Source organism: Megascapheus bottae, chromosome 36 (assembly GCF_031878675.1).
Source record: "Megascapheus bottae isolate mThoBot1 chromosome 36, mThoBot2.hap1, whole genome shotgun sequence".
Classification (NCBI taxonomy): domain Eukaryota; kingdom Metazoa; phylum Chordata; class Mammalia; order Rodentia; family Geomyidae; genus Megascapheus; species Megascapheus bottae.
In genome coordinates this window covers 5,032,970-5,053,096 of record NC_143544.1, presented here as the reverse complement: position 1 = coordinate 5,053,096, position 20,127 = coordinate 5,032,970, and the positions used below count along the sequence as shown (strand labels likewise).

General features: G+C 59.0%; 2 protein-coding genes across 2 annotated transcripts in view; one reads left to right on the top strand and one right to left on the bottom strand.

Moving 5' to 3' along the window:
• Coro7 (coronin 7) overlaps positions 1-20,127 on the bottom strand; it is a 49,461-nt gene that overhangs the window by 4,790 nt on the left and 24,544 nt on the right. The window contains exons 10-19 of the mRNA XM_090324835.1: positions 3,960-4,014; positions 3,467-3,524; positions 3,243-3,388; positions 3,070-3,162; positions 2,754-2,885; positions 1,449-1,575; positions 1,095-1,270; positions 492-600; positions 272-358; positions 49-191 (exon numbers count right to left, since the gene is read on the bottom strand). Of these exons, the coding sequence (XP_090180961.1) occupies positions 49-191; positions 272-358; positions 492-600; positions 1,095-1,270; positions 1,449-1,575; positions 2,754-2,885; positions 3,070-3,162; positions 3,243-3,388; positions 3,467-3,524; positions 3,960-4,014 (1,126 nt within the window). The remainder of the gene's footprint in view (positions 1-48; positions 192-271; positions 359-491; positions 601-1,094; positions 1,271-1,448; positions 1,576-2,753; positions 2,886-3,069; positions 3,163-3,242; positions 3,389-3,466; positions 3,525-3,959; positions 4,015-20,127) is intronic.
• Positions 8,433-18,595, top strand: Vasn (vasorin). Its single transcript, XM_090324772.1, has 2 exons — positions 8,433-8,553; positions 15,997-18,595. Exon 2 carries the CDS (start codon positions 16,006-16,008, stop codon positions 18,031-18,033), a length of 2,028 nt encoding a protein of 675 aa, XP_090180898.1. The 5' UTR covers positions 8,433-8,553; positions 15,997-16,005; the 3' UTR covers positions 18,034-18,595.

Genomic DNA, 20,127 nt, shown 5'->3' with positions numbered 1-20,127 from the left:
CAACTTCTTGCCCCACGCCTGGGTGTCTGCGCTGGGTCGCTGTCCTACCTGGTCCTGGTGGCCCTGCAACCTCAGCCGCTCAGCTCCAGCCTGAAGATCCCAGATGCGGATGGTGAGGTCATAAGAAGAGGAGGCCAGCACGTCGGCTGCCAGTGGGTGGAAGCGCAGAGAGTAGATCTTTTCTGTGTGACCTGGGGAGGGCCACAGGCGACTCTCAGCCCCAATGGGAGCCACAGCACTCCCAGGCTCTCCCCACCTTCGTCACCCTGACCTGTGAGTACAGTCTCAGGTGTGGTGAGGACATCCTCCAGGCCCCCTGGGGGGACCCGCCACAGTCGGATCCGGGCGTCCTCCCCAGCTGCAGAGAGAGAGAGAGAGAGGAGCGGTCTTCATTGCTGGGCCGAGTCCCCTGGCTGCCCTGCCTCCTCGGGATATGTGGTCTTTTCTCAGGCCAGTGGGGTGGGGTGGAGAAGGTGGGGAAGCCTCCTTACCCACAGCTAGGCGGTGCGGGTCGAAAGGGTCCCAGGCCAGGTCAGTCACGGCTGTCCCGTTCTGCAGCGTGGGCAGTGCTGTATCGGGCAGGCGGCCAGGCTTCTGCAGCTGGAGAGGCACCCCACCCCTTGCCCCATCAGAATCAGGCAGGAGGGGGAGTCCTGGGGCTGCAGGGTCACACTGTGCCTAGCCCCACCCATAGCAGATGCACCCACTGCCAGATGGCCCAAGCTCTCTGCCTTAGCCCCTCATGCTCTGAGACCCAGATGCCAACGGTGAGTCCCCAGAAAGTGAGGGGGTGGCAGCGTGGAGTGGTGGGAAAGAGCTCAGGCTTAGGGCTCGGGTGGCCTGGGTTCAAACTCAGCTCCACTTACACAGTTGTGTGACCAGGGCAAGTCACTAAACCTCTCTGTGTCTCTTCACTCTCATCTGTAAAATGGGGATACGGATAGCACCCACAGCATGGGGCAGCTGGGAGGACCGTGGGACGACGTGACAAGCAGGGCTGGGCACACGCCCCTGCTCAGATTGCTCATGTGGGTGGCTTATGCCCTGAGCATCCTTGCCAACTACAGGCACCCTAGTGGGGTGAGGCCCCTCACCTCGAGCACGGCCACCTGCCCACCACTGCTGAGCAGGGGCACAGCGACTCGCAGCCTGTTGGCACAGAAGCCATCACTCTCTCCAGGTGTGGTAAGATTGAGCCCTTTGAGGTTGGTGATGTGGCTGTCTCGGTGCAGGACAGTGCCCTGAGCGTGGCGGAACTTGGAGCTGGGGCCTAGACGATAGAAGACACACAGAGCCTGTCACCACGCACCTGGCCTACTGGCCTGCCTGCTGTCCTCTCCTGGGGGGCAGAGGCTCATTCTCTGTCCCCCCAGAAGACAAAGGACTCCAGTAGATTGGATCTGGCTGAGTGGGATGGAGGACAGCTGGGGCTGTCCTGAACAGCTTACCCAAGAGGCTTTGCAGCGACCTCTGACTGGGGCTGGTACCAATGCCGCTAGTGCTGGAAAACGAGGGCCCCAGGCTGGAGGGCGTGGAGGGTGAGGTCAGCGAGCTGGGAGGGGAAGAGAAGCCCTCCTGGGGAGAAGGACCCAGTTAGCCATTAGATCCCTGCTGTGCTGGCCAGGAAGAGCCAGACCAACTCCTGTTTTGGGCCTCTCTGGGCCATGGGACACTGGAGTGGGCAGGGGCTGGGCCCTCGGCCATGTGGGCAGAGGTAGCAGGTCCTGGCTCCTAGCTTGGTGGGAGGCTGTGTGAGGGAGTTTCAGCTGCCAGGGTTTGAAGCCAGAACAATGTTACTAATGCGCATCAGGATTTAGAACACTGCTAGCCAGGCATGGTGACACACGCCTGTGATCCCAGCCAACTCAGGAAGTAGAGGCAGAAGAAACATCAACTTGGGTCCAGCCAGGGGCAGTAAGGACCCTCTTCTCTCAAAAACAAAATCTCCAAACAAAAGGGCTTAGGGTTTGGAATAAGGGGGAGAATACTCAGCGGAGGATTACAGGTGTTCACAGGTGGGTGACGACACACCCCGTCCTATGGTCTTGTCTAATTGTCAAGCATAACAGCTTCAGGAATGCACACAAGATAAAGAACTTGGGCAGGGAGCATGGCCTAGTGGCAGAGTGCTCGCCTAACATGCACGAAGCCCTGGGTTCAATTCCTCTGTGCCGCATACTCAGAAAAAGGCAGGAAGTGGTGCTGTGGCTCAAGGGTAGAGCACTAGCCTTGAGAAAAAGCCCCAGGACAGTGGTGAGGCCCTGAGTTCAAACCCCAGGAGTGGCAAAAAGAAAAAAAAAAAAAAAGAACTTGGCCAAACTAGGCACCGTGGCTCAGGAGGCTGAGACCTGAGGATCACAGTTGGAAGTCAGCATCAGGCAAGAAAGACTGTGAAACTCCTATCTCTGCTAAACTACTCAGAAAAGGCTGGCAGTGGCCCTGTGGCTCAAGCCCTGAGAAAAAAGAAGCTCAGGGACAGCATCCACATCCCGAGTTCCAGTCCCAGCACTGGCACACACACACAAAAAAAAAATAGAATGTGGCTGTCTGCATGTGCTTTCATGGCAGTGTGTATCTGTGATCACAGCCAGTGCAGGATAGAGGTAGGGGACAGGGGCAGAAACATGACCTCCTATCTGAAAAGTGAGTGAAACGGGATGGAGGTGTGGCTCGAGCGGCAGCATGCTTGCTGGAAGCCAGCACCCATTAGGGCCATGTATCAGCCACAGGAGGTGGTATGGCCTCATACTTACACTTGGATCAGCGTTGGTCCCAGCTGTCTCCACAGGCTGAGTCCTATCTGGGGGAGGTTCCGGAGGGGGCACCAGACAGGAAGTGAAGCTGGGATGGCGCCGACAGGCTGGGTTGAGACTGATTTTCTGCACCTGTGTGGGGAGGCTGGCAGTTGAGGGCATGGAGCACACAGGCTGGCAGGTGGGAGGGGAACCTCTGAAGGCAGAGCCTAGACAGGCCTGGAGTGAGTGCAGGAACGGCTGGTCCAGTAAGCAGCACATGGCTGGACTGGAGCCGCAAGAGCTGGGTGGGAACAAGAGGCAGGGTTGGCCCTACCTGCTGGCTGCTCCCGGCCCACCAGGCTTGGGTATCAGCAGCGGGCACACAGCCGGCGGTGTCTGGAAACAGGTCCTCATGGAACTCCACAGCCTTGTGATGGGCAGGGAAGAAGGGTGGTAAGGCCCTCATCTCCCAGACCCCCACAGTCCCTTCCCCAAACACCTCCTCACCTTTCGGGGTACGTGGTGGCTGATGGGCACGATGGCTGAATCACTCAGCTGCAGGACACGTAGCACCTCACAGCTCATGACGGCCAGTGCCCGCCGGGGGACAAGGGCCGCCCCCCGCAGCACGCTTTCCAGCACGCACTGCGTCACTGCCAAGGACATCGCCAGGGACGGTCAGGGAGGGAAAAGGTCAGGAGGGGAGCGGTGGGGAGGGGGCGAGGACTCACCTGGGCTCAGTGCTGGCTGCTGCAGGGCCACCTCGTAGCAGTACAGTTGACTCTCACCCTGAAACAAGACCTGTCTGAGTCCCATCTGCTGCTGGCTATGGCCCCTGGGTGGCCTGGACAGGGCCTGGCTGAGACGGGACCCAAGCCACAGAAGCATGGGGGCCATCCAGGGGCCCTGACTCTGCTGGTGCTGAGCTGTGTCCTTGGCAGTTCTTTTCCCTTACTTGCTTACATCAGTTTCGCATGACAAGCACCCAGGGTTTTTTGCGTGAGCACCGATAGCTGTGTGCTAACGCGGCTCTGAAGCCAGCTTTCTAGGACCATTTCATCAGATTGTTTGGCTGCTCAGGTGACGAGGTGACTGGCAGTGGGGTGGGAGTGGGGGCTGTCTTAGGCTTTTCTGGGTCCTTCTCTCAGGGTATAGCAAGGAGGACCCAGCAGAGGGCCCAGATTCTTGGCGGTAGGACCGAGGTGGGAGCAGTTTCTTGCTTACCTTTCCTGCCAGGACCAGCAGCCCGGAGTCTGGATCCAGCAGCGCTATCAGAGACCTGGGGGAGAGGGGGCCAGGGATGAGCGCTGAAGGACAGCACATGCGATCTCATGTCAGGGGCCTGGAAAGTACCAGGAACCAATTAACCCTTTAGACTTTTCCCCTGCCAGCCCCACATCCAGCCGCCTACCTGCTTCTCTTCAGGCCCTGGGCACTGGGGAAATCTCCACCCCAGACCTCAAATGCATGGCTCCTGTTCCCTTCAGCCAGGCTAGATGTCAGGCTACCATGGACACACTGATAGTGCTGCCTGAGGTAGTGGGGCCCAGCCAGGCCCGCTAGGTCTTTACTGAGGTGGTGCCAACTATTCCAGACCCTCACCCTGGCCCCCGGATGCGGACAGTGGCTCAGATGGCCCTTCAGTAATCTCTTACATCCTGGTTCTGAGGCCTGAGTCAGATGCTGGGGAGAAGGGGCAATGACTGGGCTTTCTGGGTCTCCCAGGACCACGTGGGCATGACGCCCCCATCTCATCTCTGAGGTGGCTGTGGTGGCGGGGGGGGGGGTAGCAGCTAGGAAAGTGAGGGGTAAACTGGAGCTATCCTGTGCTGGGCTCAGCCTCAGCCAACTGTGTGTGACTGACCAGGGATTCGAACCTCTCTTCTCTGGGCCCTGGGAGGCCACTTAGACCTCCCCAGACTTCGTCTGTCCCCCAACATTTGAGGGGGTTGGGGGTCCTTTTTCCCCTGTTCTTGTCCTTGGGGACCCTTGGGCGTGGCTCTCCACCACCCTCACAGCAATGCCCAGTCCCAGCTCCAAGTCACCCCAGCCATGGCAGCTGCCTGTCCCTCTCCTAGGTAACAGGGGCTCCTCCCCCCCTGCCCGCCAGTTTCCTGCCCACACCACAGTATAGATGGGGAGCTGGGTGGGGCTCTGGGTGTCACCACAGCTTCCTGGAGGGCCCTGGGCTGGACACCTGTGAGTAACACAGGCCCTAATTACCTCAGGCCAGCAGGGCAAGCCAGGCTCAGCATTGTCACCACCGCCCGCTGGGGCAGCGGGGGCAGGAGGGGCACAGCCCACGCTCAGGCTGGAACCAGTAAGTTGGCATCTGGTCCCCTGTAGTAGCTCCTGCAGGCCTTTAACTCACCATCCATTCCTTCAAGAGCATCCATTCTCTATCTAGTTATTATGCATCTAGTCCCCTGCTCAGCCTGTTCGAGTGACCTGAGGTGACTCCTACAGACACAGACACAATTCCACAATGAATGTCAGGATGACTTGGGCTTTGCTGGGCCACTGGGGAGAGGTCTTTCCCTATGGTCCCGATGTTAGGAGCAAATCAAACTGGCCACAGTTCCACTAAGAGCAGCATGTACAAGGGTCCTGTGGCTGGTGGACACAAAGTCACTGGAGGGGAGAGTGACATATACCTGGTGGTGTGAGCAGGGATAACGACAGGTAGAAGGGTGAGTGTTCAGCTGGAATGGGGGAGTTCTGACTTTATGGTGGGGGGGATGAGCAACAAAACCTGAGGCTTTGATTTTTGGGTGCTGAGGGCCAACCCTGTGAATTCTAGGCAAGTTTTCTACTGAGCTTTATGGCCAGCCCCTGATGGCATGTTTGAAGCAAAGCAGGGGGTGGGGGCTGGGGGGGTAGGGTCATGTTATCACTGAACAGAGGCTGCACTGGTGCTCTGCAGGATTGGGTGGGAGGAGTGAGACAAACGTAACATAGGACTCAGGGTCAAGGCTGAGAACAAGAGACGGGTGGGGAACCCCTGTGGTCCTCTGCTGCCTAGGTGAGACCAGGCGAGTTCCACTGTACCAGGGACGGCTTCCCTGCCTCCCTGTCCCCCCCCCCCTCCACACACACACTGTGCCGCATCGGCCCCTGCCCACTGACTCAGGCCCTCGGGATGCGGGGGCAGGAACTCACAGCTGGCAGGGCTGGCTCCTCTGACAGGTCAGGCCAGTCCTCCTTGCCTCAGGCAGAGCCATCTGGGCAGCTCTGCCAGGCAGGCAGGAGCAACCTCCTGTCCACGGCACAGCACACACTGGAAAATAGGGTCACGGCACCCAGCGCCAAGAGTTGGCCAACATCTGGCACGGGTCTGACCCCAGGCTTCGTGACAACTGCCAGCCTGGGTCTGCGTCTGGAATTTGGGAGGTGTGCTGTGGCCTGGCAGAGGGCCAGAGATGGTGAGCAGTGCGGTGAACAGTGCCTGCGCCTCGCCCACTCCTGTGGCCTTTGGGACTTCCGCCCCCAAGGGCTCTGACCCTGACGGGCAGTCTTAGAAGCTCAGGAGCTCACATTTGTCCTTGGATGGACCAGCCAGAGGGGCTTCCGTCCCTCATAATGCTTCCGGTTTCCCCACGCCTCCTGTGATGAGCAAGTGCGCAGGTTGGGGAGGTTTCTTGGAGGTGCCTAGGAATCTTGGCAAGGAGACTCATGTGAGCCTGGGAAGGGTCTGGGATCAGAGAAGGGGGCAACCTTTTTTTTTTGGGAATCAGTTGTGGGTCTTGAACTCTGGGCCTGGGCACTGTCCCTGAGCTCTTCAGCTCATGAGTAGTGCTCTACCACATAGAGCCACTTCTGGTTTTCTGATGGTTAATTGGAGATAAAGAGTATCACAGACTTCTGTGCCTGGGCTATCTTTGAACACTGATCCTCAGATCTCAGACTCCTGAGTAGCTAGGATTATAGGTGTGAGTCACTGGCGCCCAGCAGGGGACATCTTATGTAGAGAGTATATTTGAGTAACTGGCAACAGAGGCAAATGGCTTGGAGGCCATGGAGAATATCAGGCTGGAGACTGGGATATCACCCCTGTGGGTCATCTGCGGATATTTTCCAGGGCCTCTGAGGACTCATGGTGCAATGGGAAAGGCTCAGGGACAGTCTGCCCCGAAGTCACACAGCACTGAATGCACATGCTTCTGAGCCAGCAGGAAGCTGGCTGAGTGGAGAGCTCGGTATGAGACAACACGGGAGAGGTGGGGGGTCAGAGTGACCTCTAATCCCAGGCCTTGGCCAGAAGGAGTTGCCACTCAGCCCCAGTTGAGACTTCCTGTTCAAGGCAAGCTGGGAAGCCCCATTTTAGTGCAAAACCACCTGATTTTTCAATGTTGGCCGTGTCTTCACAGTTTAAAACCTGCTACTTGGGCCAAACGAAATACACTTAGTGGTAAGCTCTGCTCAAGAACAGGGGTTTGCAGGCCATGCAAGCACCCATGACACGAGAATGTGTGTGATGATGAGTACCATCTGTCCTGGAGAGAGGACCCTGTGGAGGCCAAAGGGCCAAGAGGAGACATCTAGAAGGTGACTGTCATATTGGGACCCTGCTTTAAACCCTGAAAACAAGGGAATACAGGATCATCCTGCCTTCCAGGGACAGGGTCCTCCAGAGACTATGTAATCCCCCAACTGGCATGGCCCAGCCAAAGGTCTTGGCTACAGCCCAGGCAGGAGGGGGTACAGTGTCTGGAAGTTTTGTTTGCTGATCTGGGTCCCCAAAGACTCTGAGGCATGACTCTGACCACAAACATGGAGGGGGAGGAGGGCAGAGCATTTTCCTGGAATCCTCCAAGCCAGGGGATTTTTCTGGACTAGTCCAGCCCCTGGCACCCATCCCTCCTAGCCAATCAAAGCCCACAGTCAACTGATGTGTCAGTCCCACCCACTGCCGCCCAAGTTCCCAACACCCCCCGACCCCTGGCACATTCTGGACTGGAAACTGCCAGTAGTTGTTGGGGCCGTGGGCACACGGTCACTTCCCTTTCTGTGCCCGTCCTCCATCTAAAACGCAGGGAAAAGGCCCCAGCCCGCTCTCTGTCCCGAGGCTAGGACCCCCGTTTTAGGGAGGCTGTATTTAAGCAGCTCTTTGGAAGGAAGTGTTTGAAATTAGGATTAGCTGCCGACACAATACTCACATTGAGAGACTGTGTCTCAAAGATCGGGATTTCAGATTCTCTGGCGGCAGGAGGGGCTGGCTGGTCCTGGGAGCCCCGAGCTCTTATCCCAGCTCTACTCCCCGCCCCGGCTGCCTCTCCCGGGCGGGCTCCCAGGCCCCGGGCTCCCCTCCTCGCATCTCCTTTCTCAGGCCTGTTGACTCACAGGCCTGTGGGCTCTCACTCACTGTCCGGCATTTGCTTGCTTTTAACGTGAAAGGCTCAATGTCACCCGGCAAAGTAGAGGCAAAGTTGAGCCCCGGCCCTTCTGACTCCCACCCGGCGGGGTGAAGTCTCTCCTGGTCCAGGTCGGGAGGTGACCGGGTGAAGACGAGGCCAGAGCCGTTCCGGGAGCCTCGCGGGAGGAGCGGGCGGAGAAGCGCCAGGCCCCACGCGTCCCAGCCAATGGGGGGGAGCCCCGCCCCCGGCCCGGCGGCCACGCCCCCGCGGCCACGCCCCCCGCTCTTAAGGCCTGACCCGCCTCCCGCCGCCGGCCGACTCCAGAGCCCGAGCCCGGGGCGGGGGAGACGGGGACGCCGCTGCCTCGGCACCGCGGGACCCCGGACCTCTCGGGCCCGGCCGGTCGCGAAGGACTGGGGCCGCGGCCCGCCCCGACCGGCTCCCTCGGCCGTCGCCGCCAGCGGGTGAGTGTCGGAGCGGGGGTGGGGGGTGAATACAGACGGCTGCGGGCGAGGACGGGGTGTGGGGACGTCTGGGGGGCTCCGCGCACCCACCGTGCACGCGCAGACCCGCCCCCCACGGCGGGTTACCTGGGTTACCTGTGCCGGCCCCCGGGGCCCCCTCCCGCTGCCGTCCCGGGGCGACGCCCCCCACGGCCGGCCGGGGTGCGCGCGTGTGCATGGTTCAGTGGCCGCGAGCAGACAAAATAAACACCCCCTCCCTCGCTTCCTCCCCCACGGCCGCCGGGCCCTCCGGCAGGACCAGTTTTATGAATCAAACCCCTTTCAGGAGAGGGCCCAGACGTAGTCTTTGCTTACTTTCCCCTCCCGTGGTCACACAGTTGGGCGCCCCTGTGCGACAGGCTGAGGGTCGTCTGGGCCTTGTCACACATGCAGGGGGCCCAGGCTCCTAGGGCTGCGGGGGGGGGGGGGTGGCTGGCTGATAGGTCTTCTCCACAAGTCGGGGACGGACCTTGGCTAGCCAGAGCCCTCAGTGCTCCAGACAGCGGGGCACCCCATTTCTGCATCTATGCCTCTGCCAGGGAGGGGGGCTTTGCTTGGGCTGCAAACTTAATGGCCTATAGCCAGCCTAGTCCTTTGTGTTCCTGGGCTGGCAGTTCTGGGTTCCCTGTGGTCACTGGCAGGCCAGCTGATTGGTGCCAACCATTCTGCTTCGTCCTCATTTGTTAACGGTTACCACACCGGGGTCGCTGACCACTTCTCCTGCTGGAGCCCAGGGGCACAGTCTGCAGGGTGGAGGAGGCCCCCAGAGTCCAGGTGTCTCCTCTGCTGGTCTCCTGTATAGATTCAGAGAGGGGCACCAGGAGCTAGAAACCTACGTCCCCAAACCAAGAACTGGCCTAAATCCTAAAGGTCCTTTCCTGTTAGGATAGTCTTTAGGTATTGCCAGCAAGAGGAGTGGCTGGACTGGCATCCTCCAGGCGGGCAATGAAGTCCAGGATGGGCCCAGCTGTTGGCTGAGCCCAAGAGAGCTGGGTCAGGCTGGCGTGGGGGGGATGGGAGAGCAGTCCCTAAGAGTTTACTGTCTTCTCCCGGGGAAATCAGCCCCCTAGGCTTCTGTAAACAGAGTGTCAGAGGCAGGAAGAGGGCTCTGGTAATGAGCAGCCCAGCTGGATTCCCTCCAGACCATTATCTATCCTTTCCCAGTCAAGGGAGGGAAAGGACCCAGGAGTACACATGCCAACCTCAGGGGCCTCAGCACAGTCCGTCCCACCTCTCCAGGCCTTGTGGGAGCACATTAGAACAGTCATTTGAAACCTGGGGTCCAGGGATAGAGGGGCTTGTGTACCAGTGACAGTTCTCTCCCTACACTCTGAAAATGGGGGAGGTGGGGCTCAGTGCCGGAACCCTTCAGATAGTCTCCCTGGGGAGGTCTCCCTGGCAGACAGCCTGGAGCTGGGGAGACACTGGGCAGGAGGGAGCCCACAGTTTCAGCTTCCATTACTGATATCCTCACCTACAGCCTTGGGGGAGCTAGGACAAGTCCTAGGCAGAAAGAGTGAAATCCTCATTGAGGATTCTAAGTGGACCCTACTTCTGGGCTGGCTGTGCAGCCTCTGGAAGAGGAGGATAGCAAGGGGCTATCCTGCCCATCTCAGCAGGCCAACTGGACAGTCCCTTTCAGTAAGCAGACATAAAGCTGTCCACAGAAGCATCCTTGACCTCTGGAAGGTCCTGAGCTCATGGCAAGGGGGTTAGTGACCCCTCCCAGAGCCCCCTCGGCGCCTCTCCCTGAGCTGGGGAGCCCAAGACTGTGTGTTGCCAAGAAAACCAGCTCCCCTCACTGCTCTGGAATTTGTGTGAGTTCTTAGAGAAGGGGGAGGGTATGAGGGGTGCGTGTGTGTGTGTGTGTGTGTGTGTGTGTGTGTGTGTATGCAGGAACGCAGCCCAGTGGGCGTGTGTCTGGCGTGGGCGTGTGTCTGTGCGCGTGACTGAAGCAGGGCTGTGTTTGGGGCAGGCAGGGGTGCCTGGGGAATCGGTGTGCAGTGTGAGGGGCGGGGGCTCAGCCTCCTTTTTATCGCTTTTCACATTCCAGAGTCAGCCGGCTTGCTTTCCCCAACCCTCGGCCTGCTGCTGTCCAGGCCCACAGGCCTCCCCCGCTTTTCCTCATTCCAGCCTCCCTGGGTGTGAGGAGGCTGGGGGAGGCTCCCTTGAGCCACCTCAGTTGTGGCGGGGGAGAGGGGAGAAGCAGAGGGGCCATTTCTCCTTGAAGGTTAGGGACAGCCCCCCCCCCCCCCCCCCCCCCGCCCCCAGCAGACTCTTCCTGGGGAATGCAATAAGGCTCTGACATTCCTGGAGGCTGCCTGAGAGATTTCATTAAGGAGGAAGGAGGGAGCTGGCTTGCGCTGAGATGGAGCTGGGGCAGGCGAGGGCTCTGCTGGGCTCAGTAGCACAGTAGCAGTGATGCTTGTGGGCAGCAGCACTATGGTTAATGACCGAGGCCCGCCTACCCATCAACTAGTCCACAGACTCCAGGAAGGGACATTTGTCCCATGGAGTGGCCAGGACCCTGTGTGGCTAGTGGGCTCTGGCATGGTGAATGTAAGAAAGATGAGACACCCCCTCCCTTTCCCAGGGCTATTTCCTCAGATTCCTGGGCCCGGGTAGGAGGCCTTTCTTGGTGACTAAGGTGGCAGTCTGGAAAACTCAGGGTTAATTGTAAGGTTGGAATCTTAATAAGTGTTTGGCCCTGGGTGGGGACGGGACAGTGAGGAGGCCTTGCATCTGGCCCAGCCCTGGTGGCATCACACCTGCCCGTGTTGACAGTGGCATTTGGAATGGCCCACTTCTAGCTGGGCAGTAGCTACTGCATAGCTCCTGGGGCCACAGATGTCCTTGACCAATAGGTGGCACCTCTCCTGACTGAGATAGCCTGTCCTGCCACACTGAGGGCTCACGTAGCCCAGGGACTGGTCTTAGTCACTGGTCTGCTTGTCTGGGCTGCCAGATCTGGCAGTGGCCAGAGAGGTGGGAGGAAAGCCCCGCTGCCAGCTTGTTCACACCTGCTCTGGGATCTAGAATCTGCTGCTCTTCAGACAGGCAGAAGTTGAGGTCCTAGTTATTTATTACCTTAGTTACTCTTTGATATTCCCAAAATACAATTCTGCCTGGGCCTTACCTAGGAAGTTCTTAGGTCAGTGGTCTTTTTTTGAGTGGAACTCAGGATGTTAGGGCTTTCTATTTCTGGATGATCCTGATCTGCAGCCCATAAGGGCTTCAAGTGGAGATGAAGACTCAGAGAGGGCAGGGAGCTAAGGTGAAGTCACAGAGCAGGGAGAATGAACAGAGCCTACCTGGGACCCTCTAGTTCAATCACCAGCTGCAGTGGTCTGAAAGAAGGCCCAGGCCTCTATGCCCTTTGTGTGATGACCCAGGACAGAAATTCCTGACCTCTTAGCACTGCTGGGCCAGGGGCTGCTGTGTCCCAGGGAAGGGGAGATGAGGTGGGCCCAACCAGGGCTCTGAGCCTCGTCGGACACGTCAGCGAAACCAGAGCCAGCAGTTCTGGCTGCCGGCACAGTCCCGCCTGCCTGGGGGGGGGGGGGGCATTGGCAGACTCTTGAGTCTGGGCTGCTGCCAGGCTTGGCCCAGTGCAGAGCCTGGGCGGGCCAGCACCAGGAGGTAGAGGCCTGGAGCCACAGGGCAGGCCCACAGGTCCCATTTCCCCCACCTCTTCTGAAGGGGCTGGCATAGGAGGGTGTGTGTAGACTCAGCCCATCTGAACTCTCCTTCACCCAGCTGGGCACGTGGCCTTCCCCGGCAGCAATGAGATGCACCGGCCCCACAGCTGATGCGGTTACCCAAATGCCTGGGTTCTACCCCACCCTCTCCCCTGTCCCTGTCTGACCTGGGAGTGTGTTATGACGGGGGGGGGGGTACCCACATGTGTGTAGCACACTCAGGGGGTGGGGGTACGCTGGGTCCCCTTGAGAGCGGAGATGACAAATACCCTTACGCATAGAGCCCCTCCCAGAGGTCATATGCTGCACGGGGCTGGCCAAAGGACAGCTCACCCCCCACGCCCTTTTTCATAACTAAGGGCACCCCACCCCCATCTCCCCACCACCCTCAGCAGGAGGCCTTACCCATGGGCCCTGTGGATATGGAGGTGTTGCACAGCCCCTTCTCTCATAGTGGCCTCTCCCTAGGAGGCAGGCAGGGCTCCCCGTTTACATCCTCAATAGCTCGTGTTTACTGACCACTTGGCAAAGGCTTAATTCAAACTAAGCCATCCTGAGAAGCAGGCACTGTGCCCAGCCCCCCACGGCACAGATGGGAGCTGAAGGTGGGCTCTGTGGCAAGACTATCTTGCCAGCTGGCTGAAAAGCTTGCCAGTCAGACCCCATTCAGAGTCCTATGTGCTGGCCTCAGAATCTGGCCTTTCTACTGTCCCCGAGTGGGGCCAGACCAAGGCAAAGCCAGCCCGTGAAAGGGGCAGGAGAAGGCCCGGCCCATACACTGCTGCCCTCCTGCTCTCTAGGGCCCGTAGCTGCTCCAGAACTCTCAACACCCTTTACAGAAGAAAAGGTCTCCCCTCTCTGGCTCAGCTCCGGGATCAGATATCAAAGCCAAGGCCCTGCCCCTGTTGGAGCCAGATGTAATCACTGGACAGTATGGCAGAGGCAACCCCCACGCACAGGGCAGAAGCAGCCCCCTCAGACTCGTGGAACATCTCCTGCCCCTTGCTAGAAAGAACTCCATGTTTAAAATCAAACGATATTCAAACTAGGATGACTGCAGGGGGTGAAGGGAGCTCTGTGGGTGAGAGCTGGAGGCCCACAGAGAAGGGCTTGGGCATTTCTCCTGCTGTCCCCCTTCATGATTAGCCTTTGTTCTGACCAGGTTTCTTCTAGGGGTTTCCCGGTCTGCTCTTGGTGCCAGGAAACCCATGGCAGAGCCACCCACCCATCCACCAGGCTATAGCTTGTAAACTCTAGGGTTTCCAGAGACCCTAGCACTAACTCCTGCTACTGAAGTCTCCCCTTGTTGATTGGGGTGAAGCCAACGATGTCTCCCTGAAATCCTGGGGAAATCCTGGGGAATGGGAAGATTAGTTGCTGTCTTCCATGTCTCCAAACTTGGCCCAGGACCCTATTACCCTCGGTCTCACCCAAGCCTCTCTCTTCCCAACTCAGCCAGGTGGACATGGTGTAGCCAGATAGGTCCAAAAGATTAGGTCCCCCTCTTTCTTGCAGAGTTGGGAAACACTTCCCTGGCTTACGGTCCCCTTTCCTTACAGGACATACAAAAGAAACTAAGGCAGTGACACTCACGCCACTGTTTGTGGTCTCACAGCCTGGACACATCTGAGTGTAGGGCCACCTGCCTGGAGCAAGAACTTACACAAGGCCCATGGAGGCATAGTCTGTTCAGGCTGGCTGCATGCTGGGTCTCCTCCCTCTGGGCTTATTCAGGGGCACCCCACCCTCACACAGACAGATGTGTCTGGAGGTCAGCTGGAGCCCACATCTGGAAGCCACACCCCACCGACTGCTCTGAATCAGTGAGGGTGGAGTGGGGGTCCTGTGGGGTACAGCTCACAGGGCCTACGACACTGGAGGCCCTCTGGGCTCTGGTACCTGCTTCATCTGAGGCTCAGTGTAAGGCCGGGCTAAGGAAGTTTCCTCAGCCGAGGTGAGTTATGAGGACTCTGGAAATCTGGAGTCCAGTCAGGCAGAGCCTGAGGGAGGTGCCAGCATAGACTCCTGGAAGGCACCTGAGGGGCAGTTAAGGCTTTTCCAGGTAGCCTCTAGGATCTCTAGACCGCAGGATCCTGGGAGACACAACTCTGGCAGAAAGACACCACAGGTAGGCAGGGCCTACAGGCCCAACCGGAGCTACAGTCTCCTTCTTCACCTAGGGCTGGCCCAAGACCCCGGGGACCCGACTGCCCCGGTTACTCCCCATTCCTGCCATCACCTCTCTCTTCTTAGGCCTTGTGCCTGAGGGAGCGGACAGTAGGGCACAGAAAGGCTGCGTGGGGGTCCTGTTACCTGCCATGGCCACAGAGGGGGAGGGGAGGCCTAAGCTCCAGCACAAAAGGCCCTTGTGTTAGCAGCAGGCGCCTGGAGGGGGAGGGGGACACTGGCCACTAGGTAGGTCTGTCTGCCTAGGGATGGGCAGGCCTCCCATACAAGGCTCAGAAACCTCTGGGGTACAGGGTGAGGTCTGTGCCAGAGCATGAGGGCTGGCCTGCAGGGTCTCCCAGGAGCCTGACTGACTGAAGTAAAGCAAGCTCTGGACCTGTCTCCTCTCAGGAGGATCCAGCTAGGAATCCGCTCGATCCACGTCATAGGTGTGGAGTCCTTCATCCAGAGGGTGGGGGAGCCCTGCGCTGGAGGCATATCCTACCACAGGGATAGGTAGCTAATGTCTTGAGCTCTAGCTCAGTCTCCTAGGATCCTCTAAGGGGCCCCCTTTCCTGTCACCTGAGGATGGAAACCAGTGGTGGCTGCTCACCTCCCAGTGTGGGCATGTGGGAAGATGGGAGGAGCAGGCACTGTCATTGCTGAGGAGTACCTGCTCATCTTCTGCCCACAGCAGACAGGAGAACGTGGAGGAATGGGATTGCAGGGCTTGTCAAGCTTGACATTTCTCTACCTACCACCTCACATCAGTGTCCCTTGCCTAAGCCTTAGGGTCCCCTCACCTCTAGTTTCTATCATCATGCTGTGACAGCTTGCCTAGCAAGAAAGAGCAAGGCCTGAGTCCCTGAGGACGGTATCATCATGTGGGAGAGGTAGGGAGTCTGAAGAGGAAGCCTTCCTCCCTCCTTCCTCCCTTCCCAGGAGAGGGGCACCTGCCAAAGACTGCAGACACCCTCGGCCCCTCCTTCGGGAGCCTTGCCACTGGCCACATCCTGGCGGCCCACAGCCCCCGTCCTGGGCAGGTCTGACTGCACAAGTGGAAAAACACCGATCCCATAGTTTCCATGTGAAGTCTTCCTGCTGCGGTCGCTCCCCGCTCTGAGGAGGGAGGGACACAGGGGCCAGCCGAGGCCCAGGGCAGCCAGCTTCTCTGCTTACGCCTGGGCTGCCTGCCCACCCCGTCCCTCTCCAGACGCTTGCTGTAAGGAGGGGCTGCTGCTCCAGGACACACGATTCCTTGCAGGAGCGCCTGAGCTCAGCCCGGGAGAGCGGTGTGTGCTCACTGAGCACCCGGAAGCTGTCAGTCCCTAGTTTCTGCTGGTCTTACTCAGCCCACTGCCTGCTCTGATAGCTGATACCATAAGGATAAAAGAGGGAGTCATGGGGATGAGCCAAGAACTGGCCAGGGGGCCCTGGGGACCTGACTCATAGTGCTGGACTCTTGCATTTAGGGGCAGGGAGTGGTAAATCCCCTTCTGGCTGCCCTCGGGGCCCTGACTCATGACCACTCTGCACACAGGGACAGAAGATGCGCTCCAGGAGCCACCTTCCACCGCCCCTGCTGCTCTTCCTACTGCTGGCCCTGGGGCCCAAGGTGCAGGGCTGCCCATCCGGCTGCCAGTGCAATCAGCCACAGACTGTTTTCTGCACTGCCCGCCAGGGGACCACAGTGCCCAGAGACGTGCCGCCTGACACAGTAGGCCTGTACATCTTCGAGAACGGCATCACCACGCTCGACCCGGGCAGCTTTGCCAGCCTGCCAGATCTGCAACTCCTAGACCTGTCACAGAACCAGATCACCAGCTTGCCTGGCAGCATCTTCCAGCCACTTGTCAACCTCAGCAACCTGGACCTGACTGCCAACAAACTGCGTGAGATTACCAACGAGACCTTCCGCGGCCTGCGGCGCCTCGAACGCCTCTACCTGGGCAAGAATCGCATCCGCCACATCCAGCCAGGGGCCTTTGATGCACTTGACCACCTCCTGGAGCTCAAACTGCAGGACAACGAGCTTCGGACCCTACCCCCACTGCGCCTGCCCCGCCTGCTGCTGCTTGACCTCAGCCACAACAGCTTCTTGGCCCTGGAGCCTGGTGTCTTGGACACCGCCAACGTGGAGGCGCTGCGGCTGGCAGGGCTGGGGCTGCAGCAGCTGGACGAGGGGCTCTTTGGCCGCCTGCGCAACCTCCATGACCTGGATGTGTCTGACAACCAGCTGGAGCGCCTGCCGTCTGTGATCCAAGGCTTGCGGGGCCTGACGCGCCTGCGGCTGGCTGGCAACACTCGCATTGCTCAGCTGCGGCCCGAGGACCTGGTGGGCCTGGCTGCCCTGCAGGAACTGGACCTGAGCAACCTGAGCCTGCAGGCCCTGCCCAGTGACCTCTCACACCTCTTCCCCCGACTACGCCTCCTGGCAGCAGCCCGGAACCCCTTCAACTGTGTGTGCTCCTTGAGCTGGTTTGGGCCCTGGGTGCGAGAGAACCACATCACGCTGACCAGTCCTGAGGAGACCCGCTGTCACTTTCCACCAAAGAATGCTGGTCAGCTGCTCCTAGAGCTGGACTATGCTGACTTCGGCTGCCCCGCCACCACCACTACAGCCACAGTGCCCACCACGAGGCCCGAGGCCAGGGAGCCCACACCCTTGCCTTCTAGCCCAGTCCCTACCTGGTTCAGCCCCACAGAGCCTGTCACCGAGGTCCCCAGCATGCCACCCACTGCCATGTCGACTGTGGAGCCTCTTCCCCTGCCCCGGGACTGCCCTGTATCCACCTGCCTCAATGGGGGCACCTGCCGCCTGGGGGCGGGGCACCACCTGGAATGCCTGTGTCCCGAGGGTGTCACGGGCCTGTACTGTGAGAGCCGAGTAGGGCAGGCTGTGCAGCCCAGCCCCACTCCACGGGAAACCCCAGGGCCCCCACGGCCCCTGCCCCTTGGTATTGAGCCCGTGAGCCCCACCTCCCTGCGAGTGAGGCTGCATCGGTACCTGCAGGGCAGCCCCGTGCAGCTCAGGAGCCTCCGCCTCACCTACCGCAATCTGTCGGGCCCTGACAAGCGACTGGTGACCCTGAGGCTGCCTGCCTCACTGGCAGAATACACAGTCACTCAGCTGCAGCCCAATGCCACCTACTCCATCTGTGTCACACCCTTAGGGGCTGGGCGGTTGCCAGAAGGTGAGGAGGCCTGTGGAGAGGCCCGCACCCCCCCAGCAGTCCGGTCTAACCATGCCCCAGTCACCCAGGCCCGTGAGGGCAACCTGCCACTCCTCATTGCACCCGCCCTGGCTGCCGTGCTCCTGGCCGCGCTGGCTGCTGCAGGGGCGGCCTACTGTGTGCGGCGGGGACGGGCAGCGGCTGCAGCTCAGGGCAAAGGGCAGATGGGACCAGGGACTGGGCCCCTGGAGCTCGAGGGGGTGAAAACTCCCTTGGAGCCAGGCCCCAAGGCTACTGAGGATAGTGGGGACACCCTGCCAGGTGGGCCTGAGTGTGAATTGCCACTCATGGGCTACCCGGGGCCCAGCCTCCAAGGGGCTCTTCCTGGTAAGTGCTACATCTAAGCCAGAAGAGATGGATCGGCCAGCACCCTCTTACTGCCACAGCGAGCTCTTAGCATGTATCACCAGGACACATGTGGGATGGAGCTGTGTGACCACAGTCAGCCTCTGCCTGCCCCTGGGCGAAGTCTCCTCATCTGTGAGCTGCTGCAGCCCGGCGATGAATTCTGGTAGCCCCGCCCGAGTGTCTACAGGACGGTGACTGCCGTCTTCTGCAGAGTGCAATCCCAGGGCGTGTGGGCCCTGCCGTGTGCTGGTAACGCGGCCCGTGCCCTTCCAGGCTCCCTGTGGCTGACCACGGAGACTGGGGCCAGTGAAGGAAGCCCCCAGAAAGAGTAGTGGGGCGGGCCCTTTGCTGATGGCTTTGGCCCTAGAAGTACAGGAAACTGGAAGGGAAGGTGCTCTGGGCACATGAGGATTTGCTTCAGTTCCACTTTTTAGAATATATTTATAAAAGATCCTTTCCCATTTATGTTGGGAAATGTTTTTCAAATTCAGTGACAAAGACTTTGGTTTTTGTAAGACAAACAATGACATGAAGGCCTTTTGTAAGAAAATAAATGATAAAATGGAGCGAGTGTCTTGGGCTCAAATGGGTTGGGACATGTAAAGAACCAGAGCCCACCAGGCGCCAGTGGCTCACGCCTGTAATCCTAGCTACTCCGGAGCCTGAGATCTGAGGATTGTGGTTTAAAGTTGGCCCAGGCAGGAAAGTCCCTGTGAGACACTCATCTACAGTGGCACTGTGGCTCAAGTGGTAGAGTGGGAGCCTAGAGCACAAACAGGCTCAGGGATAATGCCCAGGTCCTGAGTTCAAGCCCCACGATCGAACAAAAACAAACAAACGGGCCAGAAGAGTGTGGCTTAGTGGTAGAGTGCTTGCCTAGCAAGCATGAAGACCCAGGTTCGATTCCTCAGTACCACATACATAGAAAAAGCCAGAAGTGGTGCTGTGGCTTAAGTGGAAGTGCTCTAGCCTTGAAAAAGCCCAAGGACAGTGCTCAGGTCCTGAGTTCAAGTCCAAGGACTGGGAAAAAAACAAAACAAAACAAACAGCAGCAATAATAAAACAAGATCCCTTCTTCCCAGCAAGCTCTAGGCCTGGGCTTGGCAGAGCTGCCATGGACCTCCCCAGAAGGGTGACCCTCCCCAGGGTCCTGATCTGGCAAGGGGCTGAGGCCTGGATGGGACAAGGCTGTCTCAGCCTCAGGAAAGGGGTCTAGTTAGGGCGGCCTCACCCACACCTGGCTCAGGTCTTCAGCACAGCTAAGGATGGGAGTGGCTCATAGCATATGCAGTGTACAGAGTGCTCCCAAGGGAGGCCATACACTTGTCAGTGGATTCAGTGGGAAATTCACCAACTTCCTGTAGAGAATGGGAACCTTATACTGCCTTATGGCTGGTCTTGGGATCAGGGGTCTTCCAGAACCTTTTGCAGAGGCCTAGGCTGGCCAGGTAGGAGCACAGCCCCAGTCCCCCCCTACTGTTCCACTGCCCCTGATACAGGCTCAGCAGAGAAATCTTGCTGTCTCTACCCCAGCTATACAGAAGGGCTTTGGAAACAGAGATCATCAAGCCAAGGATGCTGATGGGCAAAAAGGGACTAAGCCAGATCTACCAGCAGCAGATACCAGGAAAGGGCCAAGAGCTCAGTCTGGATTGCAGATAGTGCTAGTCTTGATGGCCCCATAGGGCCCCATTACCCCCTGTCCTGGGGAGGTGCTCAACTGTTCTGGGATTCCCAGGAGTGTAGGGGTGTTTTCTAGGAAGCTGGAGTGGAGAGGGTAGGACCACAGATGTGGAAGACAGCTATGCCCTGCGCTGGGGAAAGGAGCTTGAGACTGCTGGATACAAAGCTTTTTCTCTTATCCTTGGGGGAAGGTGGAAGAGGGACAAAGGAGGGGTCTAGCAAAACCTAAAGTGAGCCTCCTGGAGGCCCCATAGTCATGTCCTTCTTAGGTCATAGCCCTGGCTCTGAGCCTCACCCCCCTGTGGGAAGTAGGTGGCCCAGCCAGGACTGGAGAGCAGACCCTGTGGCTCAGGGTGTTGATGTCAGCACTGAGTTAGGCTTGGCCACGAGAGGCTCTGGATTCAATT